We start from the raw sequence: 22183 nt of genomic DNA, 5'->3' as shown, positions 1-22183 counted from the left end.
TTGCTCATAAAAATTAGAGTGCAGGTAATGGGCTCAAAATCTCAGATGCACATTAAATCATGTCGAGGACTTAAAACCCCAACACTCAGGCTTCCTCTTCATTGTTTTAATTGGTCTGAAGCTGTGCTCAAACTCCAGCGCTGTTTAAGATTCCTCAGATGATTCTAATCCACTGCCAAGATCGGAACATTGCTTTCTCTGTTCTCAGCCCTAAGAATCACCCCAGGGTATTTGTCAAAAATGCAGAATCCCTCAGGTTGACCCCTCTAGAGACCAATTTGGTAAATCCAGCGCAGGATCCCTCAAATCAGCATTGCAACAGCCACACTCCACTCTGAAAGACAATGAACTGTCCAGCGCAGGATCCCTCAAATCAGCATTGCAACAGCCACACTCCACTCTGAAAGACACTGAACTGGGAAAAACTTCCTACATAGCAAAGTGCTCTTTCTTCTTCTAAAGCATACCCCCAATTGTTTTTCCACGTAGGCTGCTGGTGTAGTGATTCTACCCAGATCTGTCATTGATCTTTTTGTAACTTTGTTTCCTATTTGAGGTCACAGTGAGTGAGTGGCTAGAATTTACTGCATCCACTTACAGATCAGTTTCCTGGCAGATGCCTCCTTCTCTGTCACCATCTTCTATAATCCAGATCCCTCTTTTAACAGCAAACTTGCATGGATATTGTATTTGAATTTCAGATTCCAAGAACTTGGGCCACCTGGTGCGAACTTCCAGGCGCTCCTCGGCCAGGAGAATGAAGAGATTCCTCCAGGTCCCCTTTACTATGTCCAACTCTTCTCTCCTCATCTCTATTTCAAAAAGCCAAAATTCTTGCCACCTGGCTGTACTAGCCACCTCCTTCCCCAACCCCATCACTGTCATCCACAGCAATGGCTGTGACCCTCAACTGCATTAGAAGCACTGGGGAAGCTTTTTAAAAATCCTGAGGCTTAGGCCTCCCTGCGGATCCCTTAAATCCTTTTTTTTTTTTTTTGGGGGGGGGACGGAGTCTCGCTCTGCCGCCCAGGCTGGAGTGCAGTGGCCAGATCTCAGCTCACTGCAAGCTCCGCCTCCTGGGTTTACGCCATTCTCCTGCCTCAGCCTCCTGAGTAGCTGGGACTACAGGCGCCCGCCACCTCGCCCGGCTAGTTTTTTGTATTTTTAGTAGAGATGGGGTTTCACCGTGTTAGCCAGGATGGTCTCGATCTCCTGACCTCGTGATCCGCCCGTCTCGGCCTCCCAAAGTGCTGGGATTACAGGCTTGAGCCACTGCGCCCGGCCCCTTAAATCCTTTATAACGCTCCTCTGATAATTTTGAATTGCAGCCGGGCTTGGGAACTGCTGACCTAAAGCCCTCCTGCTTCCTGCCCCTTATTCATCGGAGAGACTACAGCTTCTTGCTCACCCCAGCTTCCGATGTCATTTCCAGGACTTCGGGAGTCTTGTGTATAACCTGTACGAAATCTTTTTTCTCTCATCCTGTTAACATTCTTACCTCCAGGCATTTTCACTCTGTTCTACCCAGTGATATCTGAGGAGAGATCTGAATGAAGTGGGGGATACAATGGATATCCAGGGAAAAGAGCATTCCAGCAAAGGGAAAAACACACGCAGAGACCCTGAAGGAGGAGCAGGATCACTTTGTCGAAGGGACAGCAAGGAAGCCAATGACCGGGTGAAATGCCATCCAATTTCCTGGCTATACCAAAACCTGATTCATAGCAGTAAGTGAACCAGCTCCAGAATCCCACCTTCAGGCCCCCTACTCAGGAATTTTCCCAGTTCTCCTTTACTCCAGCCCCCACCCCTCTAACAATTCTCCCGTAATGAGTATCAGTCTGTGGCCCTCACATGTCTTTACTCCCCTTTGGAGCATGTTTAAATTCCATGGGTCATTATAATCCCTCCCTTGCTGACATTCACAAGGGATGCCCTAACTCTGTCTTACTCAGCTGGTTAAACGCCAAGTCTGGTTGAACCTGAAACTGACTCTTTCCACAGCTGCACCAGAAGTGTGGCATTACAAAGATGAAGATATTACTAGAGTGCAAGTCACACATGTAGTGTCACACAAACAATGACACTGGTAATGTTACATTTCTAGTAATATCTTCACTACTAGAAGCGTCTTCATTACTAGAAGTGTGACGCTAGTATGCGACTGCAACCAAGAAAGTGTCAAATCTCAACACTATCGGACAATCTTGTAATACACTTATACCTTCCTGATCATTTCAATTTCCTAATGCCTGAGAAAGTTATTTCTCATATTTTCCTCTCTCCTCATCAGCATCCTGTCTCAGCTGATGGCTTTGCTTCATAATTCATTGAGTAAACAAATGAGTCTCACCTTCCCCACCAAAAATATACTTATCTTTAGCCCTATATTCTAGGTGCTTCATCCTTTTCTAATCAAAGGAATATCACTGCTCCCCTCGGGCCAATTGCTCCACTGGCGCTCTGGACCCCATCTCTGCTGCCTATTCAAGGGCTTTGCTCCTGCAGACATTCCCCTCTCTGCTCTGCCATCAGCTTCTCTAAATGATTCCCTTTAATATGCCAACATACTCAGTGCCTCCCCTTTCCCCAAATGCCATTCTAGCTATCACCAGTTTCTCTGCTTTCTTACAGCAAAACATCTAGGAAGTACCACTTCTCTTCACTATTTGGACTTTAACACTGCTTCCATCCACGCCATTCCATGGAAACTTCTCTCTTCAGCCTCACCTGTCACCTCCATGCTGCCAAATCCGATGGACCTGTCGTCACCTTTCCCGACCTCCCAGCAGGATTTGACTCAGTTGACTTTCCTTCCTTCTGGAAATACTGTTTCTTCTTCATTTTCATCTCCTCATCCTCTTCCTATCCCTCTTGACCTCACCTTTCATCTAACCTCTAAGTTCCTGCTACTCTAAGTATAGTCTGGGGAACCAGCAGCATTGATGGCATCTGGGAGCTTCCTAGATTTGCGGTCTCAGACCCCAGACCTACTGAATCAGAATCTTCATTTAACAAGCTCACCCAGTGACTCCTGGGATGTTAAGGTTTTAGAATCATTGCTCTAAGTGTTGGTATGCCCCCAGAGCCCTGTGTTGTACTCCCTTTTTTCCTGCTTCTGTGAAACTATATTTTTAAATTTTTTTATTTCCATAGGTTGTTGGAACAGGTGGTGTTTGGTTACATTAGTTAATTAGTGGTGATTTGTGAGATTTTGGTGCAGGTGATTCCATCCAGGCCCATGGTTTTAAAAGCTATTTATCTCCAAATCTATCCCTAACTCTGACTTACCTCCTAAATTCCAGATACGTATACCCAGTAGGCTGCATGACATCTCCATTTGGATGTCTCCAGCACTTCAGACTTATGTTGAAAACAGAAGCCCTTCCCCACATTACTAAATAGCTCCACTAAAATAAGAGGTAAATGTATCGAGCCCTCAAAGTGACAGGCACTAATTATTCTAAGTGATGAACATGCCTCAACTCCTTTAGTTCCTATCTCTTGGTGGTGTGAGGACTATCATCATCTCCATTTTACAGATAGGTAAACTGAGGGATAGAGAGTGACTTGCCCAAAATTATCTCTTAAGTACGGCAGCCAGGATTTGCAGGTAGGTAACCTGACCCCAGAACATGCCTCCTACCTGGTATAGCTCTCAATTCCATTCACCCTGCAGCTCAAAGCACATTAAGAGTCATTGTTTATTTCCTCCATCTTCCACTGCCAGCCCTGCACATTTTCAAACATTATCTTAAACCCATGGATTTCTCTTCCTGTCCCTGGCTACCACCCTTGTCCAAGCCATCAGTTTGCTCATGTGTTCATTAACCTCCCAACCGGTCTCCCTCTAAAGTGAGCTTTTTGAAGTGAGAATGTGTCTGCACTGTTGAAAGCCCCTCATGGGCTGTCATTTGCTTAAACGTGACCTTGAGAACCCTTTGTGATCAGAGCCCTGTCTTCTGCAGCCTCATGCCCCATGTCAGCCCCAGGAGGATCCTATTCCTCAGCCACTCAAGGCCTTTGCTCCTGCTGTTCCCTTAGATCAAAACCATCTTCTCCCAGCTTCCTTCATCCTGCAGGTCTCAATCTCATGTCACCTCTTCCCAGCCACCCTGTCTAAAAGATTACTCCCATAGCTCCGTTTCCTTCATGGCATTTATCCCATTCTGAACTTGAGAAGTATAAATGTAATTGTGAAAGCATGAAGCAAGTCCTACTCTACCTGGTTTAAATCCTGGCACTCTGCTCTGGCCTCTGTGTGCCTCCATCTCCTCAACTATGAAAAGGTACAATAGCTCCTACTTCATATGGCTGCTGTGGTGAGTTATAGCAATGCACGGCACATGCTAAAGGCTGCTTCAGCATTTGCTATAGTTGTGCATACTTGAAGGAAGGACCTTGCCCCTTCATCATCTCTATATATAACACTTAGAACCAGTGCTTAGAACATCCGACTTATACAAATTTGTCAAAAGAATGGCTATTTTCTTCATTAGTTCCCCTTCATATAAGTGACGGTATCTACCATTTCCCAATGCCATATATTGATGTTTTCATACTAGGATCACCAATTAATGTGGCTTCATGGTCTAGTTCACATGCATTTATTTTCTTCTATTCACATTGTACAATTGTTACACAACCTACAAAAAGTACAAAAGCCTAGCCATTTTCCAATGCCAGGTCAGAGCCAAGTTGCAAAAAAGGAATACAGCACAGTCAGTTACAAGAAGAGCTCAGAGGTCCTGTACAAGTCACACTGTACAAGTTACATCACATGTTTAAAGCTGTAAATATTGCCACAGGAGAATCTCTTGTCTTTGCAGCGACCACACAGTTCTTGTCGATGAGGCCTCCTTAGATCAATGTGTCTTTTCTTTTGAGGACAGGAACAATGAGACTTTGAGCAGGTCTTTAGGAAACAAGGAAGAGTTTGGACACGAAATGATTGGTTTAGTGTTTCAAATGTAATCCTCAAATCACAGTACTGCTCCCTATTACCCTATCGCTGGAAACCTTCATCCTCTGAGTCCTACAAGAAGGCCAAGACCAAGTTGTGCAAAATTACTTGTATCACATTAAATGTCAAATATTTTTTCAAGATGATCACAGAAGATATTCAAGAGAATACTGCGGAGCCAATCAAGACAACATAATGTAAAAGAAGAATTTAAGAGTTTTGTAGAATTTCTTCACTCTGTAGATTTTTATATTTGTAGCTGAACCAGTCAAGGCAACATAGTGTAAGAGAAAAAAATTAATCAAGAGTTTTATAGAGTTTCTTCACTATGTAGATTTTTAGATTTGTAGACAGGTCAGGGTGAGTGGCAGTGGGTAGGAATTAAGTGAACATTTAAAAAAGACTACAGCAGATGTTCTCAACCAGGGGTGATTTTACTCCATCTCCAACCCCAGTGGGCATTTGGCAATGTCTGAATATATTTTGGGTGGTTAAAACTGGTAGAGAGGGGTATTCTGGAGGGAAGTAATGTTTCTTTCCAGTCGTGTCCAACCTTTACTAGGATCTAAAACAGTGCCTTTTGACCATTATCTCATTTCTGTCTTCCAATAATTAAAACTAATATCCTATGGAAACTGGTACATTACCCTAGTTCCATCCCCCCAACTCTGCCAATCTTTGACATTGATAATCACTGTTCTATTTTCTACATGTCCCATAGCCACACAGAATAAGTCAAGATTTACTTTATTTATTTATTTATTTATTTATTTATTTATTTATTTATTTATTTATTTATTTTGGAGACGGAGTCTCACTCTGTCTCCCAGTCTGGATGGAGTGCAGTGGTGAGATCTTGGCTCACTGCAACCTTCATCTCCTAGGTTCAAGCAATTGTCCCTGCCTCAGCTTCCTGAGTAGCTGGAATTACAGGCACTCGCCACTAGGCCCAGCTAATTTTTGTATTTTTTAGTAGAGATGGGGTTTCACCATGTTGGCCACGCTGGTCTTGAACTCCTGACCTGAGGTGATCCATCCGCCTTGGCCTCCCAAAGTGCTGGGAATACAGGCGTGAGCCACCATGCCTGGCCAAGATGTACCTTTTTATATTGTGAAAACAGACATTTTTATTATTCTAATTGCAGTCTTAAACATGATTTAATCAAACTGTTCTGTTGAAGAATATGCCTCCTTATAAGAAAATTCTAACAAGTAACACTCACATGGTGTTTACTATGTGCCTAGCACTCTCTTAAGCACTTTATATATATGAATTCATTTAATTCTCACAACATCCTTACAAAGAAAGGCTCAATAAAATAAGGATTTACCCTAAAGGTAGATTTCTGCTTCTGGAAATGGTGGATTAGGTAATTCTAACCAAGTCTCCTGGATGACTACAAACGCTGAGCTAAAAATAACTGTTTGAATCGCTGAGAAATTATCAGAGCATTAGAGATGAAAACCCAGAAATAGGTGAACGCTTGATGTCTGGGACTGTTTACTCTCACTATAGATTTTTCACATGTGATAGCTAGCACTCAATCAAAAATAACCAGGTACTGTATATGAGGAGACACAACAACATGCTTGAAAGCCAAGAGGAAAGCAATAGACTCACAGGGTATTGAGTTAATGGAGTTCTCTGACACAGATTTTAAAATCACTAAGTGCTAATATGTTCAAGGAAATAAAACTAATATTTCCAGAAGAAAAACTGAAGTTTTCTTCTAAAGAAAAAAAATTCTAGAACAGAAAAATACAACAAATAAAATCAATAGTTCAATGGATGTTTTCATCACAGATTTAAAAAGAGCTGAGATGAGAAATACAAATGGAAGATGGTTTAGTAGACAATATTCAGCCTAAAGCAGGAATAGGTAAAAGCATGGAAAATATAGATAAGCACATAAGAGACAGAAAGAAATATGGTGCAAAGGTCTAGTATGAGTAATTGGAAGAAAGAAGGAATAGGAGAAGTAACATTTGAAAAGATAACAGTTGATAATTTCCCAAAAGTACTGAAAATCTTTAAGCTGCAGTTTCAAGAAACACTATGAAACTCAAGCAGGACAATTACAAAGAAACTACAATAGGCATATCATTGTAAAACTGCTGAAAAACCAAGGCAAAGAGAAGTAAGCAAATTTAAGAAGGGGAAAGAGAAGAGGAGATTACTTCAAAAGACATGCAGTAAGACCTATACTGTTTCATAGAAACAATGAAATTCAGATCCTTAAAGGGCAGAAAGAACTATTTCCAACCTAGAAATTCTATGCCCAGTGAAAATATCTCTTAAAAAGGTATCCAGGCCGGGCGCGGTGGCTCAAGCCTGTAATCCCAGCACTTTGGGAGGCCGAGGCGGGCGGATCACGAGGTCAGGACATCGAGACCATCCTGGCTAACACGGTGAAACCCCATCTCTACTAAAAAATACAAAAAACTAGCCGGGCGAGGTGGCAGCGCCTGTAGTCCCAGCTACTCTGGAGGCTGAGGCAGGAGAATGGCATGAACCCGGGAGGCAGAGCTTGCAGTGAGCTGAGATCCGGCCACTGCACTCCAGCCTGGGCGACAGAGCGAGACTCTGTCTCAAAAAAAAAAAAAAAAGGTATCCAAGGCTGGGTGTGATGGTTCACGCCTATAATCCCAGCACTTTGGGAGGCCGAGGCAGGTGGATAACCTGAGGTCAGGAGTTCGAGACAAGCCTGGCCAACATGGAGAAACCCCGTCTATACTAAAAAAACAAAAATTAGCCGGGCGTGGTGGCATGCGTCTGTAGTCCCAGCTACTGGGAAGGCTGAGGCAGGAGAATCACTTGAACCCAGGAGTCAGAGGTTGCAGTGAGCCGAGATCATGCCACTCCAGCCTGGGCGATAGAGCAAGACTCTATCTCAAAAAACAAAAAGATATCCGGACAAAATAGAATTTGTCACCTCCAGACCAATACTATAGAAAACATTAAAGTCCAAGTCAAAGGAAAGTGGCCCTAGAAACAAGAAGATACAAAGAATAACAGAAATAATGTGTAGCTAAAACTAAATGAATATACACAATAATCTTATAAAATTTTAAATATAAGTAAAATAAGTATACAATAATAGCATATAAGTTAGGATGTAGTTAGAGTGTTCTGGAGTCATTGCATTGTCTGTGAAAGGCAAGATTAGGCCGAGTGCAGTGGCTTACGCCTGTAATCCCAGCACTTTGGGAGGCTGAGGCGTGTGGATCATGAGGTCAGGAGTTTGAGACCAGCCTGGCCAACATAGTGAAACCCTGTCTCTACTAAAAATACAAAAATTAGCCAGGCGTGGTGGTGGTGGGCGCCTATAGTCCCAGCTACTTGGGAGGCTGAGGGAGGAGAATCACTTGAACCCAGGAGGCGGAGCTTGTAGTGAACCAAGATTGCACCTGCACCACTGCACTCCAGCCTGGGCGACACGGCAAGATTGTCTCAAAAAAAAAGGCAAGATTAACAGTTTAGACTTTGACAAGTCAGATAGTCATGTTTTTTCTATGGTAACCATCAAAAGGACATTAAAAAATTATAGAAAGGAAAATGAAATATTAAAAAAATTCAAGTGAACACAAGAGAGAAGAAAAAGGGGTGGAGTAAAAAGAAAATACATTTAAGCCCAGTTTAATAAGTAGTTATATCGAACATCAGACTGAAAATGTCAGACTAGAAAATCAGAGGATGAATCACTTATAAGCTAGTTTTCAAAATATCATATATTTTATTTATTTATTTATTTTTGAGATGGAGTCTTGCTCCGTCACCCAGGCTGGAGTGCAGTGGCACCATCTTGGCTCACTGCAACCTCCACCTCCCGTGTTCAAGCGATTTTTCTGCCTCAGCTTCCTGAGTAGCTGGGACTACAGGTGCCCGCCACCAGGCCCGGCTAATTTTTGTATTTTTAGTAGAGACAGGGTTTCATCATATTGGCAAGGCTGGTCTCAAACTCCTGACCTCGTGATCCACCCACCTTGGCCTCCCAAAGTGCTGGGATTACAGGCGTGAGCCACCACGCCCGGCCCATTTATTTCTACTAATTATAGAAAAAGAAGAAATATTGTTAACTAAGGACTTAGATTTAAAAACATATTGATTACAAAAAGCAAGTTAAGGATCTCATCCAATTCTGTGAATTTCTAAACATTGGAGACACCATAGAATCCAGTCAGAGCTCTGATACTATCCATCTAAACTTGGGAAAGTTATTTTTGAACTTAGCTTTCAGACCTATAAAATGGAAATAACATCTCCCACAAAGATTAGATGACAGGAGGTAATGCATGTAAAGCACTATCTCAAAATGTGGCATGTAGTAAACAATTAATTGCAGTTACCTTTTACATTACTACATTCTAACTATGCCCAGGGTGTCAGAGGACACACACACATACCCCATAAGGCAACTTGAAATAGTGAATCTTCCCCTCTTTCCCTTCCAAAAAGATGCAAACTAGAATTTATGCTTCCATTTTTCTAAAATATAACATTTCAAACATACAGAACACTCCTATACCAATATCCAGCTATATCAAATCCTAACATTTTGTCACACAGGCTTCATTTTAGGAATGAAACATTATAGACACAATGGAAGCGTTTCATATGCTCACCTGACATTGGATTGCTTCTACTCGATAAGGATTAAAACTCTTTTGGCATTTACAACAGAGTTGTTTGAAATAAACCTAAAGAGAAATATGTTTTTTTCAAAATACAAGCTTTTATACATACCCACACCCTGCAGAGGCTCCCAGTTCTTAATTTAAGTAATCCATTCCCTTGCCTTGTATCTTGCTTTTACCAACCTCTACCCTTGAGGTTTCAAGGTATACTAGTTCTTACTAATCACTTTTTCTTTGAATCTAATTTTCCTTACCCATAAAATTGGAATAATAACCTCCGCCTCCTGGGTTCAAGCGATTCTCCTGCCTTACCCACCCGAGTAGCTGGGATTACAGGTGCCCGCCACCACACCTGGCTAATTTATTGTATTTTTAGTAGAGACTGGGTTTTGCCATGTTGGCCAGGCTGGTCTCGAACTCCTGGCCTTAAATGATCCACCCACTTCGGCCTCTCAAAGTGTTGGGATTACAAGCCTGAGCCACCGCACCCAACTGGAATACCATTATTAATACTTACTTTTTCCATAGTTCTGAAAACTCCCTAATAATGTACACCAAGTACCACGGTAGATACTCAATGGGAAGTGGCCGTCATACTTTTTGTCCTTGTCTTTTAGCTGTTACATGTTTCATTTTTCAGTATTTTCTGGCTTAAACTTTAAATTACTTCTGGTTACCTATCAATACCACCTGCTTTCAAGGTTTTGTGCAATTTCCTGTGCACATTTTCTCCCTTCCTTGCTTGGTGAACTCTTCCTCCTATTTATTCTTTAAAATCCTGCTTGGACATCAAGCTGTCTTCCCTCAGACAGGGCTAATCCCCTCCTTCCTGTGCTATCTCTCTGTACTGCTTCCATATGAAGGATGCTACTGCACGTATTGCCAAATTACATTTTGTTTCCATCACTCCTATCAAAATAAATTCCTTGAGAACGAGTTCTATGTTTTGTTCTTTGTATCCTAGTGCCTTGGAATGTTTGAATTAAACTCGTTTTTCTTCTGGCAAGAGAAGGAAGTAAATTCAACTTCAGTTTTAAAAATCTGTTCCCTCTCCAGGTCTCTAGTAAACAGCTAGTGTGAGAAGTCAGGTTTTCATCCGGAACTCAAGGCCTCTTTGCCCTCTCTCTCCACAGTCCTTTGGCCAGTAAGGCAATTTCTAAACATGCGATAGCACAGGGCGTTCACACTCAAATGCAATAACATCGGGCCATGTAGACTGTTGCAAAACGAGGTGCACAGGGCAAGGAAAAGAAGAGGAGGCCTTAGGGGCAGCCTGCTGTTCTCAGTCTCAAACAAGGGTCTCTAATGACCAGAGCCTACGGGATTCATGAAGATAAAGAAATGCAGAATTTAATGTGAAGTCTTTTCCAATCCTAATATGTTGGCAATTAGGAAGGAGGCAAAGGAAACCTTAGGCGTAGCCTAAGTCTCTCACAGGGAAATCTTTACAGTAAGTTTTTTCACTTATTGCTCCACCTTGTGGACAAACAGTGGAAATTTCCTAGCGCTAAGGCCCAGACCTATTCCAAGCATACCAACTAAAAAACGGTTACAAAAACTTCCAGTGTACACAAGGACAAAAGCTCATCTAAGTAACCTGACATTTTGTCAACTATAACGCCAGCGTATGGTTCGGAAACTCAGGTCCGATTCAGTTCCATTCGTTCACTGAGCACTTCCGGTACACCTGGCACCGGGGATGCCACCAAGATCAAGACAAGTCTGTGACAGTCATGCTTCCTCAGGAATCAGATTCTTCCTCGCTTAACATCTGTGCCCACCCCATCCTTCTCTCACCTCCTACTCATTTTACTTACCTTGTTCGTTCCAGAAATGCACCACACGTAAGCACTCTCCCACCTGGTCTTACAATCTTTACAGTGAAAATAGCCATATTTTGGTTCCAAAAACTGAAAGTAAAGAAGAAAAGTACTTTACCATCATACAAGGGGAAAAAAGCCAGATCCTTCTTTATGACTTTGTATAAGAAAAAAAATGACTTCTTTAACCTCACTTATATCTATTCTCAAGACTACTGCATTAATTCAGTTGCTCATCTCTCATAAAGATTACTCTGGGATTCTTTTTGCTGCCGTCTTTGGTACTTTTCCAATCCATTTTCCACAATGCTACCGGCACAATCTTCCCAAAACGAAAGTCTGATTTCAAATATCACAGACTCGAAGCCCTTCTTCGTCTCCAAATTCCCCAGTAGCAGTAGTTGCCAGACTGTTGGTTTTCACAGGCTTAGTTGGGTTGGCACCTATTTTACCCAAAACTTACCAAACATACAGGCCACGTGAAATGCATATTTTCAGAGCTCCCTCTCCTTCAACAAGTACATGGAAGAAGAGAGAGAAGATTTTGCTCTTATTGCCCCCATAGATGGAAAAGGAGGGAGAGGATGGGGCAGGTCGAGGACTAAGAAGAGGGAAGAGAGGATCCACCTGGAAGTTGGGCCTCCGGAGACGTTCGGTGGCGGCGTCTCCAGGCACCTGCTTGCTCTTCGTTTCCTGAGGGGACAGGGCGTCTTTCTCTCCGGATTCCTCCGGCTGCCCAGGTTCCTCCTGCCTGTCAGCTTCTGACCTCGGTGGTGATGGCTGCGGCTGGCTGGCCTCCTCAGGGCCCGGGAGCGCCTTGCTCTCCGCGTGGTCCCCATCTCTCCGCAGGCGGATCAAGCTCCTGCGGCCGGTGCCGGGCGAAGTGACCCCGCAAGCTGGCAGAGACCCCCGGGGGTCTCTGCCGTCCCAGGGGGAGCAGCTGCTGAGGGTGCGAGGCCCCAGCGAGCACTGCACAGCCTTGTCCACCCGCGGGCTCACCTGCACGCCCACCTCCTTGGTGTTGGGCTTGCACAGCCGAGGGCTCAGGCTGGGGTTCATCTGGGAGAGAATGGCCTTAAGCTGTGCCCTCTTGTAAGGGTCCATGCAGTAGTCAGGGGCGTTCGCGGGCACCAGCAGCCCTGGCCTGGCCAGAAAAGTGGGGGGACCCATATTTTGCCTCCAGTCGGGCTGTTTGTGCCCTGAGAGTCCAGACTGGCCCAAAGGCACTGTGTTCCCATAACCCTGGTACAAGCCATAGGGAACACGGACAAAGCGCTCCATCCGCTCAGCAGGTGCTAAGGCGCAGCCTAATACCCTAGCCAGTTTGTTTGTGTCCTTATTTTGCCTTCCTCCTTCATCCGCCCCTTCTTTCTCCTGATTAGGTTGGTTCAGATTCATTCCTGGCTTCTCCATTTATTTCAGATTCTAATGGGAGCTGCCGCCTATTACCCTGATTGAAGAAGAGAAGCTCTAGCTACAGATGTCTAATTGCCACCTGATTCCTACCTAATTGCTTTTCCCTACCTCTTCAATTCACTGCTCAGGGAATCTTTTTTTCAAAGCTGTTTTTCATTTCCAGCTTATTCACACATTTGCTTTAATTAATGATTAATTCATATATTCCTGTAGTGACCATTCTAAAGATCCTTTGTAAGGTAATGTGGTAATGTTAGGTAATATTTTAAGGTACAGCCATTATGGACAACAGTATGGAGGTTCCCTTAAAAAAGTGAATAGAAGTACCAGATAATCCAGTAATCCCACCACTGGGTATTTACCCAAAGGAAATGGAAACAATATCCTGAAGAGATATCTTCACTTCCTTGTTCGTTGTAGCATTACCCACATTAGCCAAGTTATGGAAACAACCGAAATGTCTGTTAACAGATGAACGGATAGAGAAATTGTGGCACGTATTTATACAATGGAATATTATTCAGTCTTAAAACAGGAGATCCTGGCCGGGCGCAGTGGCTCTCACCTGTAATCCCAGCAGCTTAGGAGGCCAAGGCAGGTGGATTCACCCGAGGTCAGGAGTTCGAGACTAACCTGGCGAACATGGTGAAACCCTGCCTCTAATAAAAATACGAAAATCAGCCGGGTGTGGTGGCACGCTCCTGTAATCCCAGCTACTCGGGAGGTTGAGGCTGGAGAATCGCCTGAACCCGGGAGGCGAAGGTTGCAGTGAGCTGAGATCACGCCACTGCTCTCCAGTCTGGACAACAGAGAGAGCAAGACTCCATCTCAAAAAACAAACAAACAAACAAACAAAAACAGGAGATACTGCCATTTGCAACAACATGGGTGAAACTGGGGGACATTATGCTAAGTGAAATAAGCCAGATAGAAAACTACTGCATAAACTCACTGATATGTGGAATCTGAAAAAGTCAAATACATAGAAGCAGAAAGTAGAATGGTGGTTACCAGGGACAGGAAGTTGGGAGGGATGGAGAGAGACTGGTCAGAGCCTAAAATGTTACAGTTAGGTAGAATGAATGAGTCTAGAGATCTAATTTACAGCGTAATGACTATGGTACTGTATTTTATACTGGAAATTTTCAAAGAGAGATTTCAGGTCCTCTCACCGCACACAAAAGAAAGGTAATTATGTGAAGAGATGGATATGTTAATTGCTTGACTGTAGTAATCATCTCACTATGAACATATATCAAAATATGTCATGCACATTAAATACATACAATTTTTAGGGAACAATGGTTTTTGGGGTTTTTGTTTGCTTGTTTGAAATGGAGTCTCCTCGCTCTGTCTCCCAGGCGGGAGTGCGGTGACATGATCTCGGCTCACTGCAACCTCCACCTCCTGGGTTCAAGCGATTCTCCCATCTCAGCCTCCCGAGCAGCTGGGATTACAGGCACATGCCACCACACCCAGTGAATTTTTGTATTTTTAGTAGAGACGGGGTTTCACCATGTTGGCCAGGTTGGTCTCGAACTCCTGACCTCAGGTGATCTGTCCACCTCAGCCTCCCAAAGTGCTGTGATTACAGGCGTGAGCCACCATGCCCAGCCGGAAATAAGTTTTTAATAAAAATTAAAGCATATTGTAAATTGAATACAAATAGTACCTTGAGCAGCTGCACTAGAAGAGAATAAGTAAGAAAGTCTATTATGGTAGAGCTAATGAGTGGCAAGTCCCCGGTACAAAGAGAACAAGAAACATAAATGTATAGGGGGGTGTATATAATGAGAGAAAATGTATTTCTGAGAGTTGTGTGAAATGCCACAGGTTCTCACTAGTCCAATCCTAGTGAGACACCCCTCCCCCCCAAAAAGGGGACAAAGCAAATTGTTCTGATTTATAGGGTGAATAAATCACAGATTAGTTAAGTGTATGAAGTCAAACAGACTAGAATTCAAACCTGGGCCTTACTACCAGGCACATTACTTAACTACTTGATTCAGCATCCTCATCTGACAATACTGACCGATTTATAGGATTACTGTAAGATTAAACATGGTATTGCTTGAAAACCCAAAGCAGAATGCCTAACTCATAAAATGTTCAGTAAGTGGTAGCTGTTATTAGTAAGGATCACAGACGTATTTCTTTGCGAATTAGACTTAGAGCAAAAGCTTTAGAATCTATCTGCATTAGTAAGGCCTCCTGCTACAGCTAAGGATTACTGATTATCAAACTAAAATGGTCCTTAAGGAACCAAGTGGAGCCCATCCCTTTTCTAATCCAAGGTTGCTTCTGCTTACCGCTCAAGCACCTTCTGGAAGCAGCAAGGCCCCCATAGGAGTAACTCTCACTTACTGAATCCACTTGAAGGCTTTGTAGGTCTTACAACAAACCCTATTCAGCCTTGTATTAGGCATGTTACAGAACCAACAAATTCAGATATCAAGTCAGGTCTTCCAATTCAGCCTGCGAGGAAGACAGGTGATCCGAATCCTAAGAATGAAAAAGATGGGTCGGGCACAGTGGCTCACGCCTGTAATCCCAGCGGTTTGGGAGGCCGAGGCAGGCGGATCACCTGAGATCAGGAGTTCGAGACCAGCCTCACCAACATGGAGAAACCCAGTCTCTACTAAAAATACAGAATTAGCCGGGCATGGTGGCGCATGCCTGTAGTCCCAGCTGCTCGGGAGGCTGAGTCAGGAGAATCGCTTGATCCCGAGAGGCGGAAGTTGCGGTGAGCCGAGATCGCGCCATTGCACTCCAGCCTGAGCAGCAAGAGCGAAACTCCGTCTCGAAAAAAAAAAAAAAGGAATGCAAAAGATACTACCAAGGCCTGCGGAGCGAGGTACCTAACACTTCATGAGCGAGTTAAGATGGGTTTCACAATTTTTCAAGCAAGGAAACGGGCTCGGAGGTCTTGTACACCTGCTACCCAATAGCAGCACAGCTACTGGAACTAAAATCCTCTGATTTCAAATAACAGCCCCGCCCACTACCACGAGGTGAAGTCATCCACAACCACACACCGACCACTCTAAGCTTTTGTAAGATCGGCTCGCTTTAGGGAACAGGTCTTGAGAGAACATCTCTTTTAAGGTCAGAACAAAGGTCTTTCAAAGGTCCCAGGTCGTGTGCCGAAGGCGCCCACCCAAACATGACCTAGAGCAAAAAGAAAGGGATGGGGGACTTGGAGTAGGCATAGGGGCGGCCCCTCCAAGCAGGGTGGTCTGGGACTCTTAAGTGTCAGCGAGAAGAGAACACACACTCCAGCTCCCGCTTTATTCGGTCCGATACTGACGGTTGTGATGCCTGACAAGGAATTAACTTTCGCGAGACTGAGAAACACCCGCGCGCCCCGGCCAGGCCTGACTTCCGGGCGGTGCGTGTGCTGCGTGCCGCGTCACGGCGTCACGTGGCCAGCGCGGGCTTGTGGCGCGAGCTTCTGAAACCAGGCGGCAGAGGTGGAACTGCTGTGGCGCTGCTGCGCCTCGGGTCTCTTTTGCGGCGGTGGGTCGCCGCCAGGAGAAGCCTGAGCGGACAGATTTGTGACCGGCGCGGTTTTTGTCAGTCTACTCCGGCCAAAAAAGAGCTGCATCTCTGGAGCGGGTTAGTGGTGGTGGGGGGGGTGGAGGCGGGCGCGTCTTCCGCAGTCCCAGTCCAGCGTGGCGGGAGAGCGCCTCACGCCCCGGGTCGCAGCCGCGGCCTCTTGCCCTTTTGTCTCTGCCAACCCCCACTCATGCCTGAGGGAAAGGTCCTTGTCCCGAAGGCAAGTTTTCGCCAAATTCGAGCCCCGCCCCTTCCCTGGGTCTCCATTTCTCGCCTCCAGCCCGGCCTTTGGGCTCCGCCTTGCGCTCAAAGGCTTACCTCCCTCCCAGCTGTCCCAGATGTCGCCATCTGAAATTTCTTTAATTGGAAACACGATCACTTTAACGGAATATTGCTGTTTGGGGGAAGTGTTTACAGCTGGTGGGCACCCTGCATCTGCCTTACTCAAGCCCCCGGTAATCGCTGTATTTCGAAGACATGCTGACGGGAATTATCAGACGGCGTTGTTCTCTAACAGGAGCCCTCTGTCCCCACCAGCTAGGCGTCACTGCTTAGCGTGATTAAAACTAAATCGTATGAAAATCCTCTTCTCTAGTCGCACTAGCCATGTTTCGAGTGCTTCATGTGGCTAGTGGCATCTGTTTGGACAGCACAACTGTAAAATGTTCCCAACCTCACAGTAAGCTGTTATTGTTCCAGGAGTTGGGACTGAATTAGAATTCAGACAAATTTCCCAGCGCTTCTGATTTTTACCGCGGTCACATATTAAGGAATGCATCCCTGTGTAAGTGCATTTTGGTCTTCTGTTTTGCAGACTTATTTACCAAGCGTTGGAGGAATATTGTAGGTAAAAATGTCTGTTGGATCCAAAGAGAGGCCAACATTTTTTGAAATTTTTAAGACATGCTGCAACAAAGCAGGTATTGAAAATTTTTATATAACTTTATAAATTACACCGAGAAATTGTTTTCTAAAAAATGCTTGCTAAAAACCCAATACGTCATAGTTTTGCTTAGAACCATAAACTGTTCCTTATGTATGCATAAATCCAGTTAACAACATAATCATCGTTTGCAGGTCAACCAGATGATAAATATAGAGCCTATAGTGGATAAAGAGGAAACTGGCTCCTTGACTAGCAGTAGGAAGACTTACTAATAAATCAGAAGCATTAATGTGACTTTATGGCAGAAGTTGTCCAAGTTTTTGGTTTCAGTACTCCTTATACTCTTAAAAATGATCTAGGAACCCCGGAGTCCTTTTGTTTATGTAGCTTACCATATTAGAAATTTAAAACTAAGAATTTAGGGCCGGGCACGGTGGCTCATGCCTGTAATCCCAGCACTTTGGGAGGCCGAGGTGGGCAATTCACTTGAGGCCAGGAGTTCAAGACCAGCCTGGCCAACATGGTGAAACCCTGTCTCTACTAAAAATACAAAAAATTTGCTGGGCATGGTGGCCTGTGCCTGTAATCCCAGCTACTCAGGAGGCAGAGGCAGGAGAATCGCTTGAACCCCTGAGGCGGAGGTTGCAGTGAGCCAAGATCGGGCCACTGCACTCCAGCCTGGCCACATAGCGTGACTCTGTTTAAAAAAAAAAAAAAAACAAACTAAGAACTGAAAGTTATTAATTTACTTAAAAATAATGAAAGCTAACCCATTGCATGTTATCACAACATTCTTAGGAAAAATAACTTTTTGAAAACAAGTTAGTGGAATAATTTTTACGTTTTTGCAGTTCTCTTTAATGTCTGGCTAAATAGAGATAGCTGGATTCACTTACCTGAGTCAAATCTGTTATTTTGGTAGAAGTATATGAAAAAAGTTAACCTCACACAGCTAGATAGTTGAAAAAAGGAGTATTTTAATAGTCTTCAGTTACTTGGTATTTTTCCTTGTACTTTGCATAGATTTTTCAAAGATCTAATAGATATACCATAGGTGTTTCCATGGTGCAACATCGTGCGGTGATTATTTGGAAGATAGTGGCATTCTGAATTATACAAAGTTTCCAGATATTAATACATTGCATTAAACAGTATTTTAAAAATGACATTCATTAACATCACCATGGATCTCAGAGAAGTCTTTTAAGATTGGGTGGAAATGAGCCACTGGAAATTCTAATTTTCATTTGAAAGTTCATATTTTGTCATTGGCAGCAAACTCTGATTTCCTTGCAGCAACAAGCTCACTTCATTGATTTGTGAGAAAATGTCTACCAAATTATTTAAGTTGAAATAACTTAGTCAGCCGTTCTTTCAAGTAAAAATGACTTTTCATTGAAAAAATTGCTTGTTCAGATCACAGCTCAATACATGAGTGCTTTTCTAGACACTATTGTACTTTAGCATGCAGAAATGCTTTATGTATGCTTCCTATTTTGTCAGATTATTAAAGGAAGTGCTAAAGCATTGAGCTTTAAAATTAATTTTTACTGCTTCATTAGGACATTCTTATGTTGAACTGGCATTATTATTATTTTTTTAATAAGGACACGCAGTGGTAAGGAATATAATGACTACTAGTGTTAGTTTGGTGCCACTGCTGTAACTCATGCAAATATGCCAGCAGTTTTATCCAGCATCATCTTTGCATTGTTGATACAAATGTCAAAATCATGAAAAGGGGAAATGATTCCATAGTGTTATTATGAAAGTAGTTTGGAACTGTAATGGTAGAGGATGGATAGCTCATAATACAAATTTGTCATTTCCCTTTAAGAGAGAATTCCCATGTTATGTGAGAGTCCACATGCTCCTCATCCCTGTAGATTTGCCACATCTTGTGTACTCTTCAGAATTATTTGAATTTTATCTGTGGAATGTATTCTTTTTTTTTTTTTCTTTTTTGAGACGGAGTGTTCTGTTGTCCAGGTTGGAATGCAGTGACGTGATCTCGGCTCACTGCAAGCTCCACCTCCTGGGTTCACGCCATTCTCCTGCCTCAGCCTCCCTAGTAGCTGGGACTACAGGTGCCCGCCACCACGCTAGGCTAATTTTTTTTGTAGTTTTAGTAAAGACGGAGTTTCAACATGTTAGCAAGGTTGGTCTCGATCTCCTGACCTCGTGATCTGCCTGCCTTGGCCTCCCAAAGTGTTGGGATTACAGGTGTGAGCCACCGCACCCGGCCGAATTTTATCTGTGGAATGTATTCTTAATGTGAATAGTTTTTGATTCCGAACCGTGAATAAGAAAATAAATAAAATTTAATTAAATGAAAATAAAAGCTAATATATACAGCTTTTAATAATATAGTTAAATGCCATCTTGTCACTTTTGTGAACTCTTGTTACACCTTTCTATAGATTCGCAAGAGAATGGATTAATGATCTTGTTTAATTAATATGCCTTAACAAAAGTAGTCCATAGTCAAGATCTTAAGCATTTTTTTCCTTATTACGATCTTTAACTGTTCTGGGTCATAAATTTGTCTGTCACTGGTTAAAACTAAGGTGGGATTTTTTTTTTTTTAATAGATTTAGGACCAGTAAGTCTTAATTGGTTTGAAGAACTTTCTTCAGAAGCTGCACCCTATAATTCTGAACCTGCAGAAGACTCTGAACATAAAAACAACAATTATGAACCAAACCTATTTAAAACTCCACAAAGGAAACCCTCTTATAATCAGCTGGCTTCAACTCCAATAATATTCAAAGAGCAAGGGCTGACTCTGCCACTGTACCAATCTCCTGTAAAAGAATTAGATACATTCAGATTAGACTTAGGTAAGTAATGCGATATGGTAGACTGGGGAGAACTATAGCAGGCAAACCTGTGTTAAAATCTTAGCTCATTCATTAATTGTATCATGCTGGGTAAATCAATCTCTCTGGCCTCACTTTCCTCACTCGAAAAATGGAGACGATGAAAATAATGTCTCATAGGTTTGGATTAAATTAAATAATGTAGGTACTTAGTAAATGTTCTTTTTCATCCCTCCTTTGATAAGTTTGCCAACTGAGATTTGCTGAATTACGTCTTTCTTATGTCAAAAAAACCTAGGACTTGTTTTGCTGTTAATTAAACTATATTTCTTCAAGCTATCAGAGAGGACAGAGATTATTTTACCAATATACTGTAAGTATCATGATTTGGGAGGAGTTTCCCTGGCGTAGGTGCTACATGTTTCTAAGCAATTATGTGATAAGATTATACATTCAGTCATTCAAATAATTATTACCTACTTGACATAAGTAATGAGCTTTCCCTTTTCTTCAGAGTATTAATCTGTAGTAAGGGGAATAAAGAGTACACAGATAAAGTATAGTGTAAGGTTGAATGTAGTATGTGCCGAGAGAAAAATATAAAAAAGTATAATGATAGTTGAGAAGAAAAAGCAAATAGTATTGGGCAGAGTTAGGCAATTATTCCTTTGAGCTGAACCTTGAAGGATAGGTGAGATTAAGAAATTTGAAGATGTGGTAGAGTGATAATGTTCTGGGCAGAGGGAACAACATAAGGAAGAATATGTAGTTTGTTCAGGAAATAGCAGTAATTTAGGTTGGCTTTGGTGGTTTTGTGTCTGAAAGGGACCAATAGACAAGGCAAAAAGGCAGACTACAGACAGGCATTGAATGCCAAGCTAAAGAAATTGAATTTATTTGGTTGGTTGTTGAGCAGAGAAATCACATGCAAATTTGATCATGCTACTTATTGTGTCAAACCTTTGATCACCTCCCTTTGTCCTTATAGCAAAATCTAAACTTGATATGACTTTCAAGTTCCTTTGTGATCAGGCCCCTGATTTACACTCTTGGCTCAGCTTGCCATATTCATCCCCTCACCTATCTTCATTTACCATTCATTCCTACTGAATTTCTTTTCGTTTTCAAAACCACCATGCTCTCTGGCTCTTTATACATATTGTTACCTCTACCCACAATTTACTTTCTTCTTCCCTATTTTTTGTCTAGCTAATTTGCGTGCTCATCTTTCCGATTTTGGCTTATTTCTGCTTCTGAGAAATACTTCCTGTCTGCTCTCATTGAGCTTCTAGTGAAGGAGACATACATAAGCAATGCTTTGAAAGAAATTCATGGCAATAGGGAGTGCATATACAAAGAGAATATAGGTAATGGGCAAATATTTTCATGTATGTTATTGGATACCAAATGGTATACATAGGATTCAGTAAACATTTGCAGAGTATTAGTATTATTTGCTTTAGAAAGCCTAATGATAAAACAGCAGTCTTTGGAGATAACATTTTTCAAAATGTCATGCCTGTGCCATTAGAATCTTCTAGAGTGCTCGTTGAAAGGGCAGATTCCAGGCCCCACTCTGAATCTCTTGATTTATGATTTCTGGAAATGATGCCCATGAGTCTACATTTTAAAATACCTGAATGATCCATATAGAAAAGAAAGGCTGGAGGTAGGAAGATCAATTAGGGGATGTGTAAGGTCTAGGTGATAGAGACAAGTGTCTGAATTACAGTAATAACAGTGAACGTAGATGTGGGAGATAAAAAACTATGGGACTCGGCCGGGTGCGGTGGCTCACGCCTGTAATCCCAGCACTTTGGGAGGCCGAGGCAGGCGGATCACGAGGTCAGGAGATCAAGACCATCCTGGCTAACAGGATGAAACCCCGTCTCTACTAAAAATACAAAAAATTAGCCTGGTGTGGTGGTGGGCGCCTGTAGTCCCAGCTACTCGGGAGGCTGAGGCAGGAGAATGACGTGAACCCAGGAGGCGGAGCTTGCAGTGAGCCAAGATCACGCCATTGCGCTCCAGCCTGGGCGACAGAGCGAGACTCCGTTTAAAAAAAAAAAAAACCCAACCCAAATGTCCA

The 22183-nt window shown here is 42.9% G+C and overlaps 2 protein-coding genes across 3 annotated transcripts in view; one reads left to right on the top strand and one right to left on the bottom strand.

The window, feature by feature from the left end:
- Nucleotides 1–4592: 4592 nt before the first annotated feature.
- Nucleotides 4593–12723, bottom strand: ZAR1L (zygote arrest 1 like). Its single transcript, XM_010367068.1, has 4 exons — nucleotides 12046–12723; nucleotides 11416–11508; nucleotides 9587–9661; nucleotides 4593–4915 (listed from the first exon to the last, which is right to left on the bottom strand). The coding sequence occupies exons 1-4, from the start codon at nucleotides 12697–12699 to the stop codon at nucleotides 4772–4774; spliced, it is 966 nt and encodes a 321-aa protein (XP_010365370.1). The 5' UTR covers nucleotides 12700–12723; the 3' UTR covers nucleotides 4593–4771.
- Nucleotides 12724–16266: 3543 nt separating this feature from the next.
- Nucleotides 16267–22183, top strand: part of BRCA2 (BRCA2 DNA repair associated) — a 96679-nt gene continuing 90762 nt past the window's right edge. For both annotated transcript variants that reach the window (XM_010367067.2, XM_030922112.1), the window contains exons 1-3: nucleotides 16267–16449; nucleotides 17204–17309; nucleotides 19867–20115. In XM_010367067.2, coding sequence (XP_010365369.2) covers nucleotides 17243–17309; nucleotides 19867–20115 — 316 coding nt within the window. In that variant the 5' untranslated portion in view covers nucleotides 16267–16449; nucleotides 17204–17242. The remainder of the gene's footprint in view (nucleotides 16450–17203; nucleotides 17310–19866; nucleotides 20116–22183) is intronic.

Source organism: Rhinopithecus roxellana, chromosome 18 (genome assembly GCF_007565055.1).
Source record: "Rhinopithecus roxellana isolate Shanxi Qingling chromosome 18, ASM756505v1, whole genome shotgun sequence".
Taxonomy (NCBI): Eukaryota; Metazoa; Chordata; class Mammalia; order Primates; family Cercopithecidae; genus Rhinopithecus; species Rhinopithecus roxellana.
The sequence above is the reverse complement of the archived record's forward strand: the minus strand, read 5'-3'. Positions and strand labels throughout refer to the sequence as shown.